This window comes from Colius striatus, chromosome Z (genome assembly GCF_028858725.1).
Source record: "Colius striatus isolate bColStr4 chromosome Z, bColStr4.1.hap1, whole genome shotgun sequence".
Lineage (NCBI taxonomy): Eukaryota > Metazoa > Chordata > Aves > Coliiformes > Coliidae > Colius > Colius striatus.
The window spans coordinates 74600041-74627315 of NC_084790.1; the positions used below are offsets into that span (position 1 = coordinate 74600041).

General features: G+C 40.9%; 1 protein-coding gene across 1 annotated transcript in view; it reads left to right on the plus strand.

Annotated features, from left to right (window-relative positions):
* ADAMTS12 (ADAM metallopeptidase with thrombospondin type 1 motif 12) overlaps window positions 1-27275 on the plus strand; it is a 163625-nt gene that overhangs the window by 104174 nt on the left and 32176 nt on the right. The window contains exons 13-16 of the mRNA XM_062017960.1: window positions 6598-6731; window positions 17483-17603; window positions 23364-23608; window positions 24941-25082. Of these exons, the coding sequence (XP_061873944.1) occupies window positions 6598-6731; window positions 17483-17603; window positions 23364-23608; window positions 24941-25082 (642 nt within the window). The remainder of the gene's footprint in view (window positions 1-6597; window positions 6732-17482; window positions 17604-23363; window positions 23609-24940; window positions 25083-27275) is intronic.

Consider the following 27275-nt stretch of genomic DNA (forward strand, 5'->3'; position numbering starts at 1 on the left):
TTTTACATGCTTGATGTTCTTTCATCCTACTGGAAAAACAGTCAGTGATCTAGCTGGTCGCAGTTCTGTCTCCTGGCTTTAATCTGATAGCTTACATAAGTCAGCTGTAATGAATGTGACATAACTAAACACTGTCATAATGTCCTTTTCTGTTGTGTAAATTATAGTTTCTCAAGAGGACAAAGACTTTTTTGAATGGCATACAATTTAATATAAGGTGAGGTGCAACAATCAGCTTTAATAAGCAAGCTAGCAGGAAAGCAATGAATGACACCTCACTGTTACTTAGTCTAACTGTATTTAAGGTTCTAACTGAGGTTTTTCCCTTCTGTTTCAAATGAGTTTGGGCCTGTTAGAGAACTTGCATGGTCCTGTTGTGGATTTGCACTAAGCACAGAAAGTCGGGGTCAAACTGGAGGACCTGAGTATCCCTAGGAGTCTTAAAATGAAGGGAACTTCCAAATTAAAGGGTGACTAAAGCACCCAGGCTCCTGCTTTCCACACTTTAGTCAAACTTTGGAGTTAATCTGCTTTGCCTGCTATCAAACTGACCCTGGAATTATTTGTTTCGTGCCATTTTAAAAACTGTGTTTATCTGAATCTGATAGCTTCTCAGGGCTTAGCTTCCATGTAGTGAGTGTGAGTGCTACATTGAATCACATTTATAAACACCTTTCTTTTCTCAGTTCCGGGCTTATCAGAGATCATGGCAGATAGGGCTTATGTTGCTAAAGAGTTTTAAATTTCTTATTTCTTCCAAAATATATCTATCAATTAAGATCTGTACTGGTACAGTTACAAGGGCTGAGCTAATTGCTAATTGAGATGTTTCTGCTTATACTGCTTTGAAATTAAAGTTTCTTTTGGAATTCCAAGGTTGATGAAAGTGATAGATTCATGTCAGCTTTTTTTTCCCCATTTTTTCTGTGTTTTCTGATTTTATTTTCTAGTTTTCTTTCTTTCTGTATTTTCTCAGCCAATTCTGAGTTCTCAGAGAGGTGAGGGTCTGAAGAGAAGAGGCCGGTCTCATGAAGTACGAAAAAATATCAAAACATTATCTTCTGCTGGCAGACACATTAATCACATCCTTCTCAGTCACTTTAAGCTGGATCCTTCCTGCATGTGAACTCATAAGGGTCAGCTGCAAGTGAAACAAATTTATATTGGGAATATGTTCCTTTCAAGTTATCTTCATGTTGTTCTGTTTTCATGTGGTGAATCTGTACACCATTATAGTTCAAACAGCAAAGAAACAAAATCACATACCTGAATTTTAGGATTTTTACTCAGCTTTGCTGGCTGGATGTTGGCACTACAGATGAAAAAAAGGATGTGATTTTTCTAGGTTGCAGAGTGTTGGTGGCACCTGAGCTGAAATGTTATGTCCAGCCAGGAGCAACACACTGCCAGAAAGATACAGCCAAAATGGAGAAGGTTTACAGGAGAGAAACATGGAAGTCAGATTATATGAAAAATGTGTTTTATGGGAAAGATTGAGAAAAGCAAGTTTTGCTCTAGAAAAGAGAAGATGGAGTGAGTTAAAAACCAGCTGCTTGAAGAGACTTTTATTATGCATATCCCTGAGCTAGAACCACAGAATCTTTATGATCAGAAGAGACCTTTGAGATCGAGTCCAATCGCTAACACTGCAAAATCCATCAGAACTAAACCATATCCCTCAGCACCTCGTCTGTCTTCCGAATATTTCCAGGGATGGTGACTCCACCACTCCCCTGAGCAGCCTGTTCCAGTGCTTAATAACCCTCTTGGTGAAAAAATTCTTCCTAATGTCTAATTTAAACCTCTCCTGGTGCAACTGAAAACCATTTCCTTGTGTCCTATCATTTATCTTATTAATATTTACAAATACGTAAAGGGTAAATGTCAAGAAGATGGAGCCAGGCTGCTCTCTATCATGTTCAATGATAGGACAAGGGGCAGTGGGTATACGCTGGAACATAAGAGGTTCCAAAGAAGCACAAGGAGGAGTTTCTTCACTGTGAGGGTGACTAGAACAGGCTGCCCAGATGAGTTGTTGAGTTTCCTTCTCTGGGGATGTTCAAAACCCACCTGAATGAGTTCCTGTGTGACCTACCCTAGATGGTCCTGCTCTGGCAGAGGGGTTGGACTGGATGATCTTTCGAGGTCCCTTCCAACCGTTTAGATTCTGTGATTATTAGAAGAGATTGACCCTCACCTCACTACAACCTCCCCTTCAAGCAGTTGTAGAGAGTGATCATGTCTCGTCTCAGCCTCCTCTTCCATAGGCTAAACATCCCCAGCTCCCTCAGCTACTTCTCATAAGACTTGTGGTCCAGACCTTTCACCAGCTTTGTTGCCAGCACTGAGTATAGTGGGACAATCACTTATTTGGCGCTGCTGGTCACAGGGATGCCAGGATGCCGTTGGCCTTCTTGGCCACCTGGGCACACTGCTGGCTCATGTTCAGCCGCCTGTCAGTTAACACCCCCAGGTCTTTTTCCTCTGGGCAGCTTTCCAGCCACTCTGTCCCAGGCCTGTAGTGTTGCCTGGAGCTGTTGTGGCACAAATGCAGGACCTGGCACTTGGCCTTGTTGAAGCTGATGTGACTGGCCTTGGCCCATTGACCTAGCTTGTGCAGGTCTCTCTGAAGGGCCTTCATGTCCTTAAGCAGGTCAACACACCTGCCCAGCTTGGTGCTTGGGTCTGGAAGAAACTGTCAAGATTCAAGCAGTTCTGTACCCTTAACTGACTTTGAGAAGCAGGAGCCTGTGGTCTTAGCAGCTCTTCTACTTTCAAACTTGGATTTGCATCAAGTTTTCTACCACTGCATATTCATACTGTGATTTCCCACCCTCTCCACCAAAGCAGTACAGGAATCCCCAGAGAGAGGCAAATCCAGCAGTTTTTCATACCCGTGGACATGGACATGAAGAAAGGTAGGACATACAGAAACAGCCAAAACAGCAAAAGGGAACTTTAAGTTACATGTTTAGACATCTTCATTTTCATTATGGGTGTTTAAACATTAGAGCAGGTTGCCTAGAGACTTTGAGGAATTAGTATTATCATTGTAGATATGAGTACAATCTAAGCAGAAGCAGCATAAATGTCTGTGATCCTACTGTGGTGTGGAAGGATGAGTAAAATCATGTAGGCTTTACACAGGCAAAAATCATCTTTGTGTAAATGGGAATTCAGTGTGGTTTTTCTGAAGAAGGGTTGTGTGAACGTGGTCTTTTCTGGTTGTCCACAGATTTTACCCAATATTTCCTGCATATGCTGAATTGTAAAAATTTCTGTATATTTTGACCTAAAAGTTACTAAGATGGCAGCTGTTTTGTTAAAGTCTCATAATGAATTAATCACATTTGCTGAGTAACTGAAACTAAACCAGCTGCCTTTAGGAGTTCGTTCTGAGCAACTCTAGTGATCATATTGATCTCCGTTTAGTCTTTTTAGATTTTCAGGATGCAAACAATGCTAAACTTTCCTTTCAAGTTCTTCCATCATTTTGGGAAATGTATTTCTTTTCCCTATGTGTTGATTTGCTATCTGAAAATAGCAGATGAAAGTACTGTCTATATCTCTATCTGTTTCATGTTTAAAATGTTGGACTTTTTGAGGTCACTGGCTGATTACAGTACAGTTCTTTAGAGTCCTAGAGTAATGAAGGCCTGATCTTTTGTCAGAGCTCAGCTGTAAAAAAATAATTATAGGTTAAGTAAATAATTTTAGAAAATGAAAGACTAATACAGCGCTAGGATCATTTCCTCAGTGGTTCCCTAACTAGCCTTCTGTGCAGTTGAAATATCAAAATATCTTGAAGAATAATGGCAGGAGTATAAATATTGGATACAGTCAAGTTTGTTGTGAGGGAGCAATATCCTCTCATTTCCAGTGGGGCTCAGTAGAAAACTGATAGGAAGAGAAGCAGTATAAAATTTGAGTGTACCTCTAGTCAGTTGCTACAATTAGAAAAAGTAGGAAAGCTTTCATGCTTAGAAAGGCCTTTGGATCTTGAAACTGAAAGTTTGAGTAGTCTGAAAGCTTGCTTGCAATTTATTTTTACTTTTTATTTTGACTGAGTAAGGGACTTATATTTCTCCACAACCTTTTTCCAAGTTACATGTTAGGACATCATAGTTATGATAGGAGGTTCTGTGAATCTGTGAATATGTCATCAGTCAGCACTGGCTGCTTTTTCTTGCCTAGCCATTTCTGACATGGAATTGGGTATTGTCTTGCTTGTTATGTCCATACACAACTAAGGAGGAGGTACAGATATCAATCTGCCTCTCAATGTACTGCATTATGAACAATGTAAAAGCTAAAATGGCTTTCTGCACAGTCTGTGTCTGTCTGAATCAATTTTGAGCAGGTAACAGACTAGCTGGGATTTTTGAATTCTCCTTTCCATAAGAATGTTGTGCTTTGTGTTTAAAAAATGGTTCATTGAGAGTGGTAATCAAGGTGAAAAAAAAATGTAGAGCACTGAAGAAATCAAATTAGCCACATGGCCAGAAAGATATTTCTGCAGATAGAAGTAAAATTTGTGTCGCTTATCATGACAGCTCTTATTAGCACAACTGATGGATATTATGGCTGACAGTGTTTACAGAGAGGCTGAGGCCTCGTAAGCATTAAAAACTTTATGATCTTGCCCAAGACTCTTTTCTACCTCTGTCTTAGTCACTAATCTTGAACATGACTCACATCACCTTGAATTTCATCAGTTTTATAACATTAATTCATGTATCTCCTTGGCCTTTAATAACTCTGTTACCCTTTATGAAGGCATCTTTGTTTAAGAGGCCACAAGCAAAACATCATGTCATAGCTAAGATGCCATTTTAGCACTACCAATGAGAGAAAATGCAAAACTCCTCATTAAGGAGTTGGATTTCCTTTAGTGTCTCTTTTTAATTTTTTTTTATCCTAGTTTTGCAGGGGTCCTGTTTATATGACTGAGATTCATGATTTTAAATCTAAGACTGTGTAGAATTGAGTCCTTAAGGTGCATGCACTTTGTGGGCAGGAGCTGCCGTCACTTTTGTGCACTGTGTAGTATGCTGTATATGTTGGTGTTGTACAGACCAAAGCAATGAGAGCAAATTTCCCCCTTCAAAAGAATAAACTCTTTTGTAGGAAATTATTTAGTGTCTCTGCACTAAACAGAAGTTTGAATTTCTCTTATTACTAGAAATTCCTTTTAATTTTAAGCACAGTTCTTTGTGTGACACAAGACAGGCCACCAAAGGGGAAGAGAAGAAAAGAGAACTAAATTGATTAGTTATAATGCTGAAGATTTATAGTTACCTTGTGTCCCTCTGAGATGAAGGGAGCAGCTTTTGTCAGCTCTTGTCTGACACAGGATGAAGCTGTCACTCAGCTGAGGCACCTCTGCAGCACACAGGGAGATTGTGTTAAAATGGCTCAATAATGTCGTCTTGAGGTCCCTACTGATTGACCATTTTAAGGCCCACTGCTTCACTCAGGAAAGCATTTAGTCTTGTTGAGCATGAGCAAATTGCTTTAGCACCTGGCTAGACTAGAGTCTTGGAATAGACCAAAACCAGAAGACAGATCCTCTGTTGCTGTCCCTTATTGCAGTGGACGCCTTTTCTTTTGGTCAGATAGTTCTGGCTCCCCTGGAGGGTTTTCAGGGGTTACTATAAGGGCAGGGATTTTATCTGTCTTTACTTTGACCGTGGTTTCAGTTGTAACTCATCTTCTGTGTACACAACTGATTTATCAAACTTGAGTCCTTTGACTCTCTGAAGTCTGAGTTTCAAAATTTTCCATTCGGAAGAGCCACTGTGTGATGTGACAGTTTGTGTTTGGCTCTTCCTGTTCTATGGATGGAATAGACTAAGGCTGGTCCATTGCAGAAAATCTTGCTTCAGAGACCCCCAGATTGCTTTTACTAGAGCTCTCATCTTTTCTTTTTTCTCCCAGTCGCTTCTGTGCACATCTAAGAATAGTCTAGGTCTGTCTGACCTGCCAATATTATCCCCGTTTCATAAGTTGCCAACAAGGAAGAAAATGCGGCGTTTGAAATAATTTATTAATCACACCAGATACCTGAAAATAAGCAGTGATGTGACACTCTACTGACAGGCAAAAGATCAAAAGTGACCCATTTGACTGCACTCTGAGAGAGGGAGACAGCAGTGATAGTTATAAATTATCTCTGCAATCACTCAGTCGTCAGCTGAAGGAAAACTTGCTTGTCAGTGTCCTTGGCAATCTCACCCCCGGATTCCTCATTTCCCCTCACTAATGACAGTTGCTTTTGCTGGTTTCCTGTCCCTTTCTCCATCCTACTTGAGGACCTCATTACTTCTTGATGCAGCTGGATGGCTGTTAATGTACCAGCAATGGAGAGCGTGAGGTGTGAGGGCACCGGCCCCCAGCTGCTTCATAGAAGTCCACAAGCAGCATCATCAGGCCTGTGTCACTATTAGCAAAATAACCCTGCTAACTGCTTCTAATTAGGCCATTTCTGTCAAACACCAGGAAAAGTGAGTGAATGGTTCAGGAAAGACATACTGTCATTCCCCAGTTCAGCATCCCGATGAAGAATTTCCTCAGAAAGTCTCTTTGTTTTCCTTACAGCAAACCCTTGTGAGCTCCACTGTCGCCCAGTAGATGGCCATTTTTCAGAGAAGATGCTTGATGCAGTCACTGATGGTACTCCTTGTTTTGAAGGAAAGCACAGCCGAGATATCTGTATTAATGGCATGTGTAAGGTATTGGGTATGTTTGCATGTTTCTTTCTCTACAATTTTATTTTATGAAGTTGTGAGAAAATGCTTGACGATTTTTTTTATAATCGAGGCCAGATACTCCATTCTATCTCATTTTTAATGATCATGGAAACAAGCTTATTGAACCACCTTTCCGTGTAAGAGTCATTTCCATCCTTTCTAATGAATCCATTAGACTGGTAGCTAATTACTTTTAGTAGCTTTTTAACTCATCTCTTCTTCTTCTTCCATTATTTTAAAACATCAGTTTTAAAAAAATGTGTTTCTGAGGAGATGTTTTCACAGACGATTGTAGCTTTAGGGTTGTAATTGGTGTCAGTGCTCTCTGTGGTATTTTTTAATGAAAATGTAGTTTAATAGTACACTTTGCGATCGGTTCTGAACTGACTTGTAATAGCATCAGACGTTTGCACTTGAGGGCAGTAAAAATTAGTTTACAAGAGTAAATTGAATAATGCTGTACAATGAGATAACAGGCAAACACAGAGTGTATGGTTAATAATGTTCTGTTTATTGAAGAAAGGGTAAGTATAAAGTTCCCTGCATACTCTGCATGTTGATAGGAGGTTTCCAGGGCGATGCCTGTGTTTGTGGCATTTGACGGTGTGTTCTGTAAATGCTGTAACACCCATAGTCTTTGCATTAGTTTTAATGAATTTGTAATACATAGAGTATTATATTTCTAGGAAATGTGTTTACAGCTATGGTTTATTTTTTCAAACTTGGCATTTGCATCCTTGAAGCCTGATAGCACTTCTTGCTTTTAATATCTTTGGAAACAAAAGCAGGACTTGATGGCTTGTGGTAACTACATTACCTTACTGGTGAGAGCTTGGGGTTGTATGTCCTGAGTCACTGAATCATAGAAATACAACTATAAGAGACTTCAAGAAGTCTTCTTTTTCATTGCTTTAAAGGGTCGTATTCCTTTTTTGACATTGTCCACACTCTTTATTCTTAAAGACTTCCAGTCTTTGGAAACTCCACATTTTTAGTAGGTCAATGGTATAAACTCTCTGAAGAATTTGTATTTCTGTAGAATGCCTCAGAGAGGTGGAATAAAAGATATGTTTTAATCTTTCCTTGGAGGACATGCATTTGTGAATGAGAGTTACTGAGGCTCTGCTCAAATTTCCAGTGAAAAGGTTCTGTTTTATTCATCAGAAGTGACCGATTGGAGAGGAAAGGCAGATAATTCTAATTGTAATTTGTGGATACTAGATATACTTCAGCATTAATAGTTCTGGGGACTCAGCGCCTTTCTAAAAAATTTCCTCCAAGGTACAGGTTCTATCATAAACACAGTTTTGTCGGCGTTTCACACGTTGACTACTGCTCCACATGTTCAGACAAACAGGTTTCATTGGAGTCACAATAAATAAATGAACAATATAATCGTGCAACTTCTGTAAATGAGACAAAATGATGAACAGGTAACCCAAAAAGCCCACTTTTCTGAAAGATAGAGGGCTTTTGTCTGAAATAGTTAACCAACATAACACCTGAGGAGAAGCTTGTTCAAATATCTTCATACAAATCACTACTATTTTAGTCCAGTTAAGCACAATGTATATGTTACAGGTCTTGGTGAATAAACCTGGAAATACATTTGATGTAATTGGTACCTGGAAATATATTTGATGTAATTAGTATGGTACATCATCTTGTACTCTAATAGCAACGTGTTGCTAAAAAAAAAAGGAGTTCACAAATGTAAGTGGTAATGGCTATTAAAGCCCCGTTCTGGTTGTCAGGACTGTGTCCCACAAAAGCACTTCTCATTTCTCCTGAGTACGCAAATAACACTTCGGTCTGAAATTGAGCATAAAATGAAAATAATGAGATGTTGCACATTAGTTCCTCTCTCTGTATCATTCAAATGTGTTTGGTGTCTAGAGCAGCTATTTTTGAAGAGCCAGGTTCAGTGTTTCCCTAGTGAGTATGTCAAAACAAGATAGATTGAGTCAAGAATTTAATGTCCTAAATTTAGCTGATTTCAATATGATTTTGAAGTTTGCCATGGTTTTGCACAGAGCAATCGGAGAAATTGGTCTTATCTTGATGGCTAAATGTGGATTGAGGTGCCTCATTTTAGCTGCTTGGGATATACTGGTTACTTTCCTAGCTGCCTTGGCAAAGCCATAATTTGTATCTTCAAGTGGGAAGTAAATATGGACAAAAACTACAACTGATTCACTTGTGCCATGTAATTTGTCTAATAAATAGGTCAAAATTTTTAATTACTGCCTATGCCTAAGTGCAGACGGAAGCCTTTCCAGTGAGGTGTTGGTGGTGGTCCTTTACAGAGTGCCGTCTAAATTCAAACAGCTTTGTCCTTACACAGAAGAGGAGTTCCCTAAACAAATGTAGTGCTGTTAAATTGCTCAGTGCTGGATACAGTGGCTGCAAAGACGAATCTCAGAGCTAAGTACCAGCAGTTGCAACTATGTTTTTTTCCAGATGCTAATAAGGAGATGACAGATGTAATCCCCTTTATCCTTTTATTGTATTTGCACCTAGCCTGGCCTTCCTTCAGGTACCTTCTCAGACGCTGACCTATCACAATGTCTGACATATAAACAGCTTTGAGTGGAGGAAGTCAACAAGATCTGCCAGTAATTATGACTAGTTTGCTGTTTAACCATATTCCTCTGCACTGCTACATTGTCAATTTTTCCCTTTATTCAGAAAAACTTTAAAGCACATATCCATCCTATCTTCCTGTGTGTTAAATAGTGCATTGCAAGTGCACTCTTAATTCTTATTAGATATGTCAGGTCCTCCCAGCGTGTCAATAAGCAAAGATATTGCTGCTAGAGTATACTTTTTGAGCACTGATATATATGTGATGGGGGAATTTGTATAAACACAAGCATAATGTCATCTAAACATGGTACGCACTGAAAATGTGCAGACACTGAGGGTGAAGGACCTGGCATCTCTGCTGTTTCTAGCAAGCATTCGTCTCCCACACAGATTTTAATAGAATGATAGACTGGTTTGGGTTGGAAGAGACCTGAAAGATCATCTCGTTCCAACCTGCTGCTGTGGGCAGGGACACCTTCCACTAGCCCACGTTGCTGAAAGCCCCATCCAGCCTGGCCAGGAACATTGCCAGTGATGGGGCATCCACAGCCTCTCTGGCAACCTGTGCATGTGCCTCACCATCCTCACAGGGAAGAACTTCTTTCTAATCTCTAATCTGAATCTGTCCTCTTTCAGTTTAAAGCCATCACTGCTTATCCTGTCACTAGATGTGCTGGTGAAAAGTCCCTCTCCAGCTTTCATGTACACCCCTTCAGGTGCTGAAGGTCTCCCTGGAGCCTTCTCTTGTCTGGGCTACACAGCCCCAACTCTCTCAACCTGTCCTTGTAGGAGAGGTTCTCCAGACCCCGGATCATCTTTGTAGCCTCCTCTGGACTCAACAGGTCCTTCTGATGTTGGTAGCCCCAGAGCTGGTTGATGTCGTGGTTTGACATGACAGCTGTTTCTGGAAAGGGGGAAAGGGCCATAAAGATGGCTCCTGTAAGAAGTTGCCCGAAGCGCCCTAGCTCTGAGCCAGACCCACTGCTGGGGCTGAGCCAACTAGGCGCCTCCACAGTCACTTTTTAAGAAGAAGGTGGAAGAGGAGGCTTCTTCCTGTTTCTTCCTTCTTCTGTCCCTTCTTCAGCAGATGGTGGTGGTGCAAGGAGTGGGAAGAGAGAGAGAAGCAATCATGCAGACTCCAAGGTCAGTGAGAGAAGAGAGGAGGAGGTGTGCTGGAGCAGAGACTCCATTCTACAGAGAGGATTGGTGAAGCTGAGATTTGTTTGCATTTTGCTAAAGACCTCACATCAAGGGCAGAGACTCATTTTGCTAGGGACCCTGTGCCAGGGGCAGTGACTCACTTCATTAAAGACCCTGAGCCAGAGGCAGTGACTAGGACTGGAGGAGGCCATGTCCTGTGTGAGAGACCCAGTATTCACAGGAGCTGTAACGGTGGGGAAGAACCCACTCCAAAGGAGATCATTAAAATTATGCCCAGAAGAGGCTGTCCCCCATGTGAAGGACCCTGTATCTGCAGAAACTGCAACTATGGAGAAGAATCCACACCAGAGATACTTACTAAGGACTCTGTCCCATGGGGGTGAGTGGCAGGCACCGAGCAAGAGACTGTCATGGTACTTCTTCGCTAGCTGGGCCAAACCACAACAGTTGGATGCAGCACTGCATAGGAGGTCCTACCAGAACAGAGATGAGGGGCAAAATCACCTCACTTGACCTGCTGCCCAAACTGCTTTTGGTGCAGATCAGGATACAGTTGGCTTTCTGGGCTGTGAGCACACATTGCTGGCTCATATTCAGTTTTTCACCCACCGACACACTCAGTCCTTCTCTGCAGGACTGCTCTCTATCTACTTATCCCCCATGCTTGTATTTGTGCCTGGGATTGCCTCGACTCCCATGCAAGACCTTGCCCTTGGCCTTGCTGAACGTCATGATGTTCTCATGGCTGCACCTCTCAGGTCTCTGCAGGCCCCTCTGGGTCCCAGCCCTTCCCTTTCGTATGTCAGCCGCACCACACACCTCAGTGTCATTGGCAAATTGCTGAGGGGGCCCTGGATCCACTGTCTGTGTCACTGACAGAGACGTCCCCCAGCTCCAGGCACTGACCCCTGAGGAACGCCTCTCCTCAGTCTCCCCACTTGGACATTGAGCTGCTGACCACAGCTCTGGGAGTGTGACCTTCTGGCCAGTTCCTGGTGCACCGAGTGCTCCATCTGCCAAACCCATCTCTCTGCAATTTACACACAAGGAAGTCCTGTGGGACAGTGCCAAATGCTTTGCACAAGTCCAGGTAGATGACATCAGTTGGTCTGTCCTTATCCACCAATGCTGTAACCCCATTATAGAAGGCCCCTATGTTTGTCAGGCACAATTTGCCCTCAGTGAAGTCATGTCAGCTGTCACTTAATCACCACCTTGTTGTCCGTGTGCCTTTGCATAGTTTGCAGGAGGATCTGCTCCATGAGCTTCCTGGGCACAGAGGTGAGACTGACTGATCTGTTAGTTCCCTGTGTCTTCCTTTGTTCCTCTTTTAAAAAGGAAGATTATGTTCCTGCTTTTCCAGTTTGTGGGAATTTGTCTTTACTGCTACAACTTCTCGAATATGATGGATAGTGTCTTAGCCACTTCATCCACATCTCATCAGGTCCCATGTACTTGTGCACCCTCAGGTTCCTTAGATGGTCTTGATCCTGATATTCTTCTGCCATGGCTGGTTCTGCAGCCTCCCAGTCTCTGCATTTGTCTCCTGTGACTTGGAGCAATCAGCTGGAGACCTTACTGGTGAAGACTGAGGCAAAATAGTTGTGGAGTACATCAGCCCTCTCCATATCCTTCTGGAGAGGGCTCACTTTCCCCTCATCCTCCTTTTATCACTGACATACCTACAGAAGCTTTTCTTGTTGCTTTTGATGTCCTTGGCCTGGTCTAATTCTGTCAGGGCTTTATCTTTCCTAACCTGATCCCTGGCTGCTGGAACAATTTCTCTGTATTGCTCCCAGTCTGCCTCTCCTCGCTTCTGCTCTTTGAGGTGTCTTTTTGTGTTTGAGTTTGCCCGGGAGCTAGTTGTTCATCCTTGCAGCCTCCTGCCCTTTTTTCCTGACTCCCTCTTAGTTGGGATGCATTGCTCCTCAGCCTGTGGGACGTGATCCTTAAATAGTAACCAGCTTTCTTGGACTTCTCTTTCCTCCAGGGCTTTATGCCATTGTACTTTACCAAGCAGATCCCTGAAGAGGCCCGTCTGTTCTGAAGTGGGTAGAATCATAGAATTGCTTTAGTTGGAAGAGACCTTTAAGATCATCAAGTCCAACCACCAACCTCACACTCCCAAGCCCACCACTGAACCATGTCCCTCAGCACCTTATCTACACAGCTTTTAAATATCTTTAGGGATGGTGACTTTTACCACCTCCCAGGGCAGTTCAGGATAGTTAGTTTGCTGTATGCCTTCCTTGGTGCCCATAGGATCTAGAAGTCCAACATAGCTATAGCTGAAGTTCTTCATGAGGACCAAGGCTTGTGAACATGAGGCTACTCCTCTCTGTGGATGGCTTCATCCACCTGGTCTTCTTCATCGACTGGACTTTAATAGAACTCAGCTATTAGGTCCCATGTCCCTGCCTTCCCTTTAAACCTGTGATTCCTCTTCAGGCTTTGAGCATCTCTTGCTGGGCCTGGCATCAAAATGGTAGCAGTGGGATGGATTGAGATTCTCCCCAACACCTTTAGTTTAAAGCTCTCTTCAGCATCTCGGCCAGCCTATGACCAAAGATGCACATCCCTTTCTCTGACATTTAATTAAAGATTAATAACCTCAAATGACCTTCAGTTGTACAAATGTGGGAGCTGTTCTCTGTGGTAATTAATAATTCCTGTGTTTGGAGAATTAAACAACTGTGTGGTACTTGGGAGGAAAATCAGCTTTTTCTTGATGAAAAGTAGATTATACACCTCAGATTTTTAGTAGTAGCTTTACTACCTCTCACTATGATTCAGTCTCCTCCTCCCACTGCAGGCTCAACAGGACATTGTCTCAATCCCATCTATTCAAATTATAAGAGAAAAAGGCACATTGGGACACATTTCTCCACATTCTAAGCAAGGTCATGACCAATGTGACATGAACACGATTTCTTTACTTGGTGATCAGCAAGGAAGACAAACAGAAGGGAAAGCTAAAAGGCACAGTGTAACGTCCATATAACTTAGATATTCAGGCAGCACATCCAGCTGTACCCTTTAGCGAAAGCAAGGACTTTTTATATCTGCCCTCCACTGCCAATCCAACACAAAAGTCTCTCCTTCTGGAAGTGGCAAAAGGGTAATATCTTTGGTTGTTTTCCCTTTAGTCCTGAGCAGCAGGAAATAAATTGTTTCTCCTTCGTGTAATGCAGCCAGGCAATTCGGGTCATTATTTCTGCCTCCACACTGTGTACTGGGACCAGAAATAAAGCTGGTTTGAAGTGCATCAAAGAGGCTTTTAGGGCAATGGAAGGCAATGCATGGAGGGACACTAATTTGCACTGTACATGCTATGGCACACAGTGGTTGCTGGAGCACAGCATGTTTCACTGGCAGAGGGTGCACAAGGACATGTGTGTGCAAAAGAATCAGACCTTAGTTGCTGATCATTGTTTTTAGTTTTTTATAACCTGCATGTAATCTCTAGATCTCTTTTAACTGACAATTTGGCAGAAATTTGAGGCACATTATTTAAGGCAGTTTTTGAAAACATGGCTTCTGATTATCTAGAAGAATTGGAAGAATGAGGAAAGCAAGTAAAAGAGGAGGAAGAATCTAGAAATTGATCTCATGGATGACAAAAATAATGTCATATTCACTGGAGCATGAAAGTAAAACATGGCCAGAAATCAAAGTTCATGTAAATGTTTTTGGAATGGATAGCTGCTGCTTATTCTGACCCATGAGAGTATGCACCTTGTCATGGTCACTGATGGCCTTGTAAGATGAGGACCTCTGTGAAGGTCATTGTACCACCAGTGTCACCTCAGAGCTAAGGAGTAAAATGAAGGCTTTATTTACAGTAACACAGTAAAGTCACCTGCCTTCCACAGTTGTCTACTGTGCCTCCTCTTGAGGATCCCTGCAGCCCACCCTGCCACGTGTACAGGTTAGGCCATGATGTCTGATCAGGTACAAACTATAATTCAAGTATAAGAAGAAAATTAAAATACAGGCTTCTGGCGTTATAACTTTGTCCCTTCCAGTGTGTCATAAACATGCATTTTCTTCCAGAAAGTTTGACAAAAATGGTACAATTTGAAGACAAGTCATTTAAGTTCAAAAGTGAAACTGCAAAACACTAATAATAATGTTTTATAATAGCAAAATATGAAGTACAAGAGTTCCATTTCCAGACTTTCCCCGACTTTCTGTTTAATAGTGCATATATGCATAGAATAGAAAATAAGCTTCAGCTTTGTCTCCAGAGAGGCTGGTTATTCCTCTGGTCTAATAATAAACCCGATAACAATGACTTTACTAGCTGTTTGTAGATAATTAACAAATATGTGGATAGTACAGTAAATATACTGCACAATGCCACCCTTTAAGAAAATGACTACCCACCTACCTCTTAAAATTCTTAGCAGATGTTAAACATGAACTGGAGTGCATCTGTGGATAGCAGGTAAAGAGTCAGATCTGGACTGCCAGCAAGATAAAGAAACATCCTGCACTTATCGCAGTGCCGTCTGTGTACTTCGAATACTTCATTAAATCCATCCTTGGTTAAAGGGCTACATGCTTAGATACAAAAATGTAGTCACTTTCTTAATGTGTGCTTATCTCTGTAACATTCTGTACTGCTCATAAACATGGTCCTTGGTGCCAAGACGTGTCTGTGTGAAAGACGTTGCTAACCTTGCTCTTTTTGAAAGTAGCCATTGCTGAAAGGATAAGCTATGACTGCTGCAGAACCTTTTGGCGTGGCCATTTTTTTCAGAGCAGGTTTCAAAGGTGCCAGCTAAGTGTTGGTATTAAGTGATGTATCAGTCTTTTTTGGAATTCTCTGTAAAAATCCACGTGTCATGATGTAACACCATTTGTTGAGCATGGGGTAATTGTCCACACATTGGAGAACTGTGACTTCACTTTTTCATAATGGACTTCAGTTTGCTGTTGGGTTCATGATATCGGCAACACTGTTCCAATACTGTCTCTTCTAGATCAGGCACAGGTGTTTGTCAAAGATATCTGAAATATAAGAACTCAAGAGTCTGAGATCAGTAAAAGATGTAAACTAAGAGAAGTTACAGAACCATATGGGCATTCTCAGGGTTTACTATATGAATCTTCGCATATAGACTAATGGGTCGCAGTCCCACCATGCAATCTGTAGGTGTAAATGATTCAGTTGAGGCCTTTCATTCTGTTATTGCAGCTTCTCTGATTATATACACTGGTGCATGGAGGAGAAGTTCAGGTTTTTCTTTAGCTGAAAATGATGGAAAAATGCTAGAGACTGTGACAGCATTCTCCTATACCTATATCAGTATGCATTCCTGTATACCTAGATTAGTTTAATAGATGGATTTTCCTGTCAGAAGCTTATAGAAAATTACAGTAGATGATGTTATGAAGGCAAAATAGGATCAGGATCAAAAGAGGAGATACTATTAAGGTGTTGGAGAAGTTGGAAGGTATTTCACTTGCAAGCATATTTTGAGAAAAATGGTGCAGCCCACCAGTCTTACAGCCATTGTCCTAAATCACAGGCCTCCAGATACCCTAGATACTTTTAGCCATTAAGTTGTGTTCTGCAACCTTGCCAGCTTTTAAAGAGAGGCAAAAAACACCTCTAAAACAAATGAAGATTTTGATGAAGTTTAAAGGTGTTAATGCAGAGAATTTTTTGTTCAATGATGATACTAAACTGGGGGAAGTGGCTGACACACCAGAAGGCTGTGCTGCCATTCAGTTGGAGGGTTGGGCAGAGAGAAATCTAATGAAATTCAACAAGGGCAAGTATAGAGTCTTGCATCTGGGAAAGAAGAACCCCATGTACCAGTACAGATTGGGGCGAGAGCAGTGTAGGGGAAAGGGACCTGGGGGTCTTGGTGCACAGCAGGATAGACATGAACCAGAAATGTGCCCTCATGGCCAAGAAGGCCAATGGGATCCTGGAGTGTATTAGAAGGGATGTGGGCAGTAGGTCGGGAGAAGTTCTCCTCCTCCTCTACTCAACCCTCATGAGACCACATCTGGAATATTTTGTCCAGTTCTGGGCCCCTCAGTTCAGGAAGGACAGGGAGCTGCTGGAGAGAGTTCAGCGTAGGACCTACAAGATGATAGAGTGATGCATCTCCCTTATGATGAAAGGCTGAGGGAGCTGGGGCTCTTTAGCTTGGAGAGGAGGAGACTGAGGGGTGACCTCATTAATGTTTACAAATATGTAAAAGGTGGTTGTCAGGAGCATGGAGCCAGGCTATTCTCACTGATAGCAAATGATAGGACAAGGGGCAACGGGTACAAACTGGAACACCAGAGTTTCCAAATAAACAGAAGGGAAAACTTCTTCACTGTGGGGGTGAGGGAGCTGTAACAGGCTGCCCAGATGAGTTGTGGAGTCTCCTTCTCAGTGTGACCTACTGTAGGTGGTCCTGCTTTTGCAGGGGGATTGGACTACATGATTTTTCAAGGTCTCTTCCAACCCTTAAAATTCCATGATTCTGTTTAAAGCAGCTATCATGGGTATAAAACTTAAGCCAACTGAAGAGTTTTCTTTGTCAGGGGATTTGACTCTAGTAACTAGAGTCACAGAACGCTGACACTGAGATTTCAGTTCTCTTACTGAATTATATTCCTGGAAATCTGGATGCTTCTACAACATAAGAAGGCAGGCACAAATCTTAGATATATTGGCCAGTGCTAGAGGTTGAGGCCATTTGGGTGGCATGATTCCATCTCAAGTAACTGGTTACTATTTTATGTTTAATGACATGGTTGTCGTTGTTGCTTGTTGTTTTTCACCTTCATATTACACGCATGAGTATGACCTAGATATAATAATCTCTAGTATTTGTTTGTTCATATAGGATATATACCCTTCCATAAAATTGATTCTCCCACTTCTTAGGAGAGCAGAACACACTGAAGGCGGAAATCCAAGAGCTTTGGGTATTTTATTGTGGACGCCACATTTATCCTGAATTTGCTTTTCCTTCTAGACTGTTGGCTGTGATTATGAGATAAATTCCAATGCAACTGAAGACCAGTGCGGAGTTTGCCTGGGAGATGGGTCTGACTGTCGTACAGTGAAGATGGTGTTTAACCAAAGTGAAGGATTTGGTAAAATGGATTCTTTTTTTTTTTAAACTGTTCAGTTGTCAAAATCATTTTTCCACACAAAAAGGATTAAGCATTTCTCAGTGCAAACTGAGTAATTTCTATTCCTGTCTGCAAAGGAAATCAGAAATGGATGTTTCACAGTGAGTCATGCTCTTGCCAGAAACCTCTGTGGTCTCTGCTTTTTCATTTCACCTTGTCTAATAAAAATTATGCCAGAGACCAACAGGACCTACACAAGTTACATGAATAAACCTCCAAAACAGCAAGACCATTTACAAAATGAATGTAATTTATCACCTTGGAAAATCTGGACCAAATCTCTGGACAGTGTAAAGCACTGAGAAAAAGCTGGAGTGTGTGGTTTGGGGATTCGTGTGATAAATCCAATACCATTGGCTCTGGTGACCATATGCCACCTATTCCTCATGCAGAACCTTGCACTTCTGGTTGCTTTAAAATTTCCTGTAGGATGCTTTTGGCTTGAAAAGGGAGAAAAGTAACTCCCTGCAGGGTTAAGGTGATCTGAATCAGCACTCAGAGGACTGAGCCTTTGTTCGCTGATGGCAGTGAGACTTTCAGGCTTTAAGTAGCCTTGTGAATAGGTGGCATGGGAGCTGGAGAGTTTAGAAGAGGGAATGGGAGACTAAAACTGAATGAGGACTGTGTCAGTGAGCTGGAGATGCAAGAGACAACAAGGATGGACAGCTTTGAATTGGAAATGAGGGCAAGAGGAGAAAAACTGAGAAGATAGAGCACTGGAACCTGTGTTTGGGCTGAAGAAAGAGGCTGGTGCAGATATAAGTCTCAAGAGCACAGTGCTAGTGAGGAGGGAGAAACTGCATTGAGGGTGTGGTTTTGGCCAGCTTTTGGGTTTGTGGGGTTGGGTTTTTTGATAAAGTAATTCTAATTTGCACAAATATTATTTGTGCTAATAATTTAGACCTGGATTGGTAAGATTTTTCAACATTTGGAGGAAGAGCCCTTTTAATGTTTCAGGGTTTCTTCTGTACTGTGTACTTGGATTGGCTTTCCTCCCATCTGTATTTCACAGGTGAACTGTGAAGATGCTTGCAAATATGCAGCTGTGCAAGTTGTATATATGTGTGAGACTTGCAAAAGGAAAATCTAGAGCAGCCTCTCTTCCAAAAATGAATTTTGGGGTTTATCTTCACTTAGTTTTTCCTTGCCCCAAGATTTAGCAAATTTCATTGACAAATACTGCTGAGGCATACTGAGTGTTAAGTAAAATTCTTTCATCATATTCTTTAGATTGAGTAAACAAATGGATTGATTCTGCAGGTTCTTTCCCCTCTTCAAACACTGACTCCATTACAGAGAAAATAAGGAAAAAGTGTCAGGAAAGGCAGAGGTTGGTGTACTCTTTAGTATTTAAAAAACGTGTTCACAGGTGTTAAACTGAAAATAGGATTTTTTTTTTTATTCCAGATATCTGGCTTCTTTTTGTCTCTGACAGGTACTCTTGTGCTCCATCTTGCAGTGCACCTTGATGGCAGAGTGGCTACTGAGTAGTTCATGTAAGCGCAGAGACTTCAGTCTCATAAGTTCAGTACAGGTAGCAAAACTGGACCACAACATGCTGTCAGTCACTGGCAAGGAAGATTTGAAGAGTTTTTTCTATGTTTAATGGCACAGAGAAGTGCAAAGTTAAATCTAATATATTTTTATTTCAAGCTTTAATCTAAACCTATGTCCAGCAGAGCCTTTCTTGAGTCTAGTGCTGCAGCAGTGTGTATTCTGTCTGCAGGCAGTTCAGACTAATGAAATGCTAGGAAAGATTTTTAATAATTCAGCCTTTCACTTCAGGGCAGGGTGATCAGTTTTACCTGAAATCTTACCACCTTATGTTCAGAAATAAAAGTTTTTAAAACTGTATATTTAAAATTCTTTGTGTTTCCTGAAGATGCAAAGTGGGAATAGTGATCCGGGGGCTCCCCACACAGCCCCAGGAATGGCAGCATCATCTGTTCATGATGGAAAAGAAATCACAGGTCTGCTGTGCACAGAGTCTCAGCTGTTGACACTGATATTAGCAAGTACCTGATCTACTCCTCCTTTTTGGGAAGTTCATTTGAAAATCATTTCAGTTGCTCCAATTGAACACTTACAGCAGAAAAGTTGCAACATAAGCAAAGCAATAAAAAGGAAGGTCTAAACCTGGACAAAGAAGTCAAAGGCTCTCTTATTGTTAAAGTAGAAGACACCTGCTTTTATTCTGAGAGAATATTTAAAAGTCAAAATCCCTGTTCTTGCTCATGTTGTGACAACTGCAAAGGAGTGTTACTGTGTACAGCAGAATGTTTGCAAGATGTGCAAACTTTTGGAAAGGGAATAAATTGAGCTGCTGGATGAGAAGCATTGGGGTAGGAGAAAGGCTGAGGGACAAAGGTTTAGCACTGTGTCAAGTGTAGGTAACATGAAGTGAATAGGTAAAAAATGGGAATAAAGTTGTGAGGATTGAGCAAAGAGATTTACCTGAGAAGTCAGAGTGGCTAGGATACAAGGGGTGGCCAGGAGGATGGGCCTCTGTTCTCACTCTTTTGTGTGTATAGAAGGAAACGAATTTTCCAACTTTGAGTAGTGAGAGGACCATGCATTTAAACTTATGAAAGTTAGCAAATGAAGGATGGTACAGTAGGGGTGCAGGTGTCTTACTGTGCCAGATTGCAAGATTAGGTGCTTGTCACAATGGAAGGGCTAAATTTTACCAAAATTATGGGAAAACAAGAATCTCTGGCTGTTCTCACCTTAGCATGGAGGTTTATCCTGGTCCCATTATCTCCTGACCAACTTGACTGGGACTAAATCAACATGTGCCATGGTCTCCCTGCTACTCTTGTTTCCTTTTCATGCAACCAAAGTGCAGACAGATCTGGTATGTGCCTGAACTCAGCTGCAAGATAGAGTAAGGACATAGCCATGATACAAATATTGATCAGAGGGACTGGAAGATCTCCTAGATCCTCAATTAGGAGAATGTCTCTGGACATTTTTTTTATACTTTATTTATATATATTTTTAATATATATTACCATCACACACTGCTGCCTCTCTTCAGTGGGAAAGCTGTATGCAACCATACCTCAGCTTACAAACCTGATATGCCTCATGTACTGTTTTGCAGATAATATTCTTGTGGTAGTGCCTAAAGCCTATCTTAGAGAAAAAGTGTATTTTTACACTTTTCCTCAGGAATGTGTATTTTTAAGAGAGAGAAGCTTGCAGATACACAAACCAGAGAGCAAGAGGGGAGCTGTTGTGATAAAGAGAAATAGCCAGATCTGATTATCATCTTATCTGCAAGACTGTGCTAGCTACCTGGGTAAAATTACTCTTCTCTCACTGCAATGGGAAAACAGAAACAAGCTCTTCAGCCCTGGTCGAGCTTTCCCTACAACAAGGATGGCATGATTTTTTTCGTGTTGTACTCTTGTCTGTGTTAGGAGCATAGAGATTTAATTTTAATTAAAAAGGGAAAGATTAATAGCATCTGCAAGTTGCCATTTCATGGGTGTGTGGTAGCATCCACAATATGGATGCTCCAGGATTTAATGAGCACAGCATGTAGGTGAAACAGCTGACGTTTTGACTGTTGTTGAATCCTAGGTCTCTAGATCCTTATCAGACTACACCATATAACCAGGAACAATTATATAAACACCATCCACATTATTTTTAAACAAAAAATTATTATGTTGGGTGACAGACTCAAAAGCTTGCTGCTGATTAGCTTTGCTTTCAAAGGTAGATAACATTCATTGGAAATTAGTGTGAGGTTCTGGGAAATCAGAAGGTAATTGAGCTAGTCAAAAAGGGAGGGCTGGGAAGAATGGAGCATGAGACCAATTGGTAGTGTCTGTTACTAGACAGTTGCAATACATTCAAAAATCAGGTTTACGAGGAACAGCAAGTGGTTCAGGCAAAGATGTTTATGCCAAAGCTTGACAGCCTACAGAATTCTGTATTACAACACAATGAAAATTATGTTTTGTTGTTTGTAAACCTTGTATTTTGAACAAATGTTATTCTAATTACATCCAAAAAAATCTACTGGAAAAGGACACCAACTGGCAGGATGGGACACAATTAAGATTTTCCATGCCGTATTAATTTGGCCCACTTGTGAGTATCCCTTCTAATCAAGTCTTTAGATACAGGATCACACACTGTGTTCATAACACATCTCCTCTGCACTGAATGAACAGAACATGTGGGAGAATCATTAGACCTTGGTTACTTAAAATAGACATAGGCCACTGGTTTCCTATAATAGAAGGTATTCAGATTTTGTTATTTCCTCCACTTATGAAAAAATGACAAATTTGTATTTCCACTGTCAGGCTAGGAAACTTGCAAAATGTGACATTCTGAAAACTCTCCCTCTGAACATTGATTGCTGGCAAAATTGGACTAGATGATCTCTAAGGTCCCTTCCAACCCCTACCATTCTATGATTGTATATGTTATTAATGTAATTATTAAGGGTCTGAAGTAAACAGATCGTGTTTTGTTCCATAAGCAACAGAAGCCCACAAAAAAGCTGCATAGAAAAATCAAACGTTAAAGATTTTAAGGCACTTGTTTACAACAGCAGACTGTTGTATAATGTATATGTACTTCTGGTAGGTGGAGTGCATTGATACTGAAGATTGCTTAGTACGCCCAGTATGGTTTGTCTCACTCACATGACTGAGTAATCAAAGGTGTTAAGCTTATTTCACAAGAAAAGTGAACAGGATGTGAGTCTCAGAATGTAATTCATTACCTCAGCAGCATGTGCTGTGAACTAGGAAATCACTTACTCTCCAATCTTGAAGTAAACCAGCACTAACTGCAGCTCACACTTCCAGTGCACCTGCTTGTGGAGCTGACATCCATATGATTTCTAGAGCCCAGACAGGAGCAATAGCAAGAAATTTATCTGAGGTTGGTTTCAGATTCAATCTGAACTTCCTATTCCTACAGTTTAGTAGCAGTAGCAATAGCAGTTTGTGTAAGGTGGGAAGCATAGAGGATAATGTCATATGTTGCCTGTGGTGCAAACAAAATACTGTAACAGCTTCTCTGTGTTCATTCTTAACAGTAGCAAAAATCTTTTTTTTTTACAGATAACTTTATATATGAGCAGCTGTTGAAGTTCCTTACAAAAATCAGTGGTTTACAAAATGTGTTCAGCTGATCATAGTGATTTGAGGCATTTGAATAACATTCATTTTTTTTTGTGTCAAGGCTATCTATGGGAAATGATCACGTAGAAGTTAAATGATGAGAGAAGGTACATGGAATTCTGTATGTACCTGTACAAGGGTGATAGATGAAAACATTCCCCTGCAAATTGAAAAGAACTGTCTCACAACAGACTGTTAACTTTCAGGGACTCCCTGTCATTTCTCCAGATTACTTATCTTGCAGTACGCCAGAGCTCGTGGGTATATTTATGGAGATGTTGATTCTTGTCTGTGGTGTAAGATTTCTGCTGATGCAGCTCAGAAAATCATTCACCTCCACATCCCTTCTAAGTGCCACTATGACTTCCTAAACACAATGCATATTCATATTCCTCAACTGATACTGGAAGACATGGCTTGGAAAGTCATACTATTGACTAACTGAAGTACAAGCAAGTGATAGCACATTTGTATATATTTTCAAGCAAAGATAATATTTGAATAATCTTACAGTATAAGTAAAATGCAATGGCATTTTTATTGTTCACCTCTATGAACCTTTCTTGTCTCTTAGGGTATGTTGATATTGGACTAATCCCAAAAGGTGCAAGGGGAATCAAAGTCATGGAAGTTGCAGAAGCAGGAAATTTCCTTGCCGTGCGAAGCAAAGACCCAGAAAAATATTACCTGAATGGAGGCTTTATCATCCAGTGGAATGGTGAATACAAAGTGGCAGGCACGATATTTCAGTATGACAGAGCAGGGGATCTAGAAAATCTAACTGCTCCAGGACCCACCAATGAATCAATATGGATTCAGGTAAACAGGACATCACTGGCAGGACCTGAAGGCTTTGTGTGGCAGCAAAAGGTGCTGGGACTTTGAAACTGAGGCTGGAAACATATATGTACAAAATCCACTCTTTTAGCATCTTGTCTTGCAAAAATATCATTTGACCTGTTTTGGAGAGAAATAAACACCTAGCTTGAGAGTGTTGCCTGATTATCATAGACTGATAATTATTGAAGGCTGATATAATCCAATGCTGCTACTAGGACAGAGATCATGCCACCTGTAGTTGGGTCAGTCCTTTGCCCAGATTTCCCTGTCTCTTGTTCCAGTCAGGGCCAACACATGACTATGATCTGAACCAGGCCCAGGTGAAAAATAACTATCACAAAAAGGGAGCTAATGTCAGGCTTTGAACAGGGAAAGCTAGGAAAGGCTGTCAACAGGGAGAGCTTACACTGACCAGTAAAGCACAGCATTAGATAGATGGATTTTCACTTGTACTAAGTGAAAAGGATCCGTTTAGGATCCACTAAGGTTGCTCTCTTTGTTTCTTTTACATTGCTTTGTAACTTCTAACTCAAATGTAAGCACTTTCTGTTAATTATGAAAAGAACAGTTGTGAATTGCCCATTTGTTCTCTGAATGTGTTTTTCCTGGCTTGTTTGCCCATGTATCCACTATGCAATTGAAAGAAGTATTAGCAGTTGGATGGGAGACACTTTGAATGACTGGTGAGATGGTGGTCTAAGGAGTGCTCCATATTCTCTGTCAGTTACAAGGTGAAAGAAACAATAATGAGGAAGAGTGAAAGTTCGTTTTTGAAGGCTTTTGCCCTGGACAATTTTATTTTCTCCCTCTTATCAGCCAAATGTTAAATTTCTTGAATGACTTTTCAAAACTGAATTTTTCTTCTTAATGTAGACACATTGAAAAAATAATATTCAAACAGTGTCTGAATAGAGTCTGTAGTTTTATCACCTACTGGTTGTTTTGTAGTGGCTGTTTCAGAAGGGCAGGGAAATTATAATTTGTAAGGGGGATAGCAAATAGCTGTTAATCAACAGCACACTTAGCAGTGCCTGGAATGGACTTTGCATTATCTTTTCTTACACTCAGTAGGATACCAATTATGCTGACCCACTTACTCCCACCTGTGCATGGCAAACCACTGTATCTTGGAAAGACTCATGCCACTGTCGGTGCACAAAGTAGTGCCAGTCTGCTTTCCTGAATTGGTAGCTGACTCCAAAATGTGCTAGTTAAAACCTTGTTGATTCTACTGTTTTCACCCTTTGAAAGCTTTGGGACAGTAGATTGTTAAAATCATAAGTCATTAAATAAACCACACTCTTTTTCCAGCTGCTTTTCCAAGAAACTAACCCTGGAATAAAGTATGAGTATACTGTACGTAAAGAAGAAGGTCACGAGAATGAGATTGGAGAGCCAGAGTATTTTTGGCAGTATGGAGACTGGACAGCCTGCAGTGTTACCTGTGGCAGAGGTAATTCCCCACTTCCTTTTTCTATTACTGTTTGTCTTCAGTACTGGCAGATCATCTCTTCAGGTTATCCAGACAGCGTCCTCAAAGAGGTATGGTTTTTTTGATTGGCATTTGGTGAGAAATCAAGTCACGTGGTTACAGTAATGTGTTTTGGCTTTAAAATTGTATGTTGTTCAATCATTTAAGGCAAATCAGTTTCTATAACACCTGCCCCGAAATTCTCAGCCTCCATGAGTCAAAATGAAAGACTACAGTTTTCCTCATAATTCTGTGTCAATATTGTTCCCCATAACTGTACTTCCCAGAAATACTGATTTATGACCTACTCTTGTTCCCATACTGAGTGTTTTCAGTGTGTTAACTATGAAAAATATTCTTAATTTCTGCCCTATCTCGATAAGCAACGTTTTTTTTATACATTTCTCAATAGTTGCTTGAGTTAGTCAGTTTTGAGAACTGATGTCTTTGCCACTCTCAGTACAGTGGCTTGGAAATGGCTGCAGTTATATTGTAGTTCTGTGCAACAGGTGGAACCGGGCAAGCAGAATGACAACTATGAAGTGGGATCTAACAACAGGTCTAGAATGCTGCTGCTAGCAGACAAACTTTTTTTACAGCAGGTAACAGACCAGTGACATGAAGTTAACACTTGCAGTAAACCATCCCTGTGAAAACTGTATGGAACAGTAGAGGTCCAGTGGCACAGTCACTGGACAAGCACCATGAAATAAGCCTTTTCTCTTTCTAATGCTAGGATATTGAGAATGCCTGTTGATAATTACTACTTTCTTTTAACTACTTTCTAGAAGGAAAGAAAAAGACAAGCAAATGTTGTAACTAATCCAGTTGTGAGTCTAAAAGCAATGATGACAGCAAGAGTAACAATTTTTTAATCTTTCCTGAAAGGGGAGACACTAAAATAATGCATTTTCACTGTAAACTACCCCATCCCAGTAACACTCCTATGTGATATAAAAATATTTTGATCTATATAATGGACATATTATAGAGACATTTATGCATCCATATGTGTATATTTGTGCAGATAATTGTGGAGTTTGTTTCTTGGGTCTTTTTTTGAGGAGTCTCTCAGCACAAAGCATTATATGCTTTATAGTTAGCAGGAAAAAACCCCACATTTTTCATTAAATACATACCCAAAACAAGTGTTTTGTTTAGTTGCATGCTGTATGGTTTAGTTCTGATACATAGTTGTGGATAGAGTTTAATGTAGCAATGGGCATGATAACAAAATGAGAGGGGAAAAAGGTGTTATTAGAGTGTTTATTATATTGGTTTGGGTATTTTTACGTCAGCTGCACTTCTTCCCAGAACTGATTCTCACTAGGTTATAATATAACCCTGTGTAATACCTTCTGGCTAAAGAACTTTGTGAGTTGGTTTTTATTTTTAACTGACGCATGGATTGCTTAAATAGAGGACTCCAGGGTACAGGAATTGTTTTAGTTTCTATTTAATAAGTGGCTTCCCCTGTTTACGGTTTTAATAAATATTTCTTGAGCTCATCAGCTTTTTCGTTGCCTTAGTAGAAATCACATGTTTCAGGCAAGCTCGTGGACTTACTGACAAGTTTTCAGGAGACCAAGAGGTACAACACCGTTCAAAAAGGGCACAAAATCCGTTCCAGTTCTCTACATTCTGTCATGAACAGGAGAAAATAAATTAGTAGACCCTTTACTTTCTTATCTTTTGAATACATACGTGGATAAAAGTAACTGAACAGATCTAAGGGAAGATGTAGTTTGTTAATATATGATATTAAGAGTGTGTCCAGCAGGTTGAAAGATGTTCTTCTCCCCCTCTCCTCTGCCCTGGTGAGGCCTCATCCACAGTTCTGTGTCCAGTTCTGGGCTCCCCAGGTCAAGAGGGACTGAGAACTTCTGGAGAGTGTCCATTGCAGGGCCACTAAGATGATCAGGGGGCTGGAGCATCTTCCTTAAGAGGAAATGCTGCAGGAACTGGGGCTGTTCAGCCTGGAGAAGACTGAGGGGGATCCTCATTAATATTTACAAGTATTTGAAAGGTGTATGTCAAAAGGATGGGACAGCACTTTTTTCTGTAGTGTTCCGTGATAGGGGTGATGGAGAAAAGCTGAAACACAAAAAGTTCCACTTAAGGAAAAACTTATTTCATGTTTAAATGAGCGAGCCCTGGCACAGGCTGCCCAGGGAG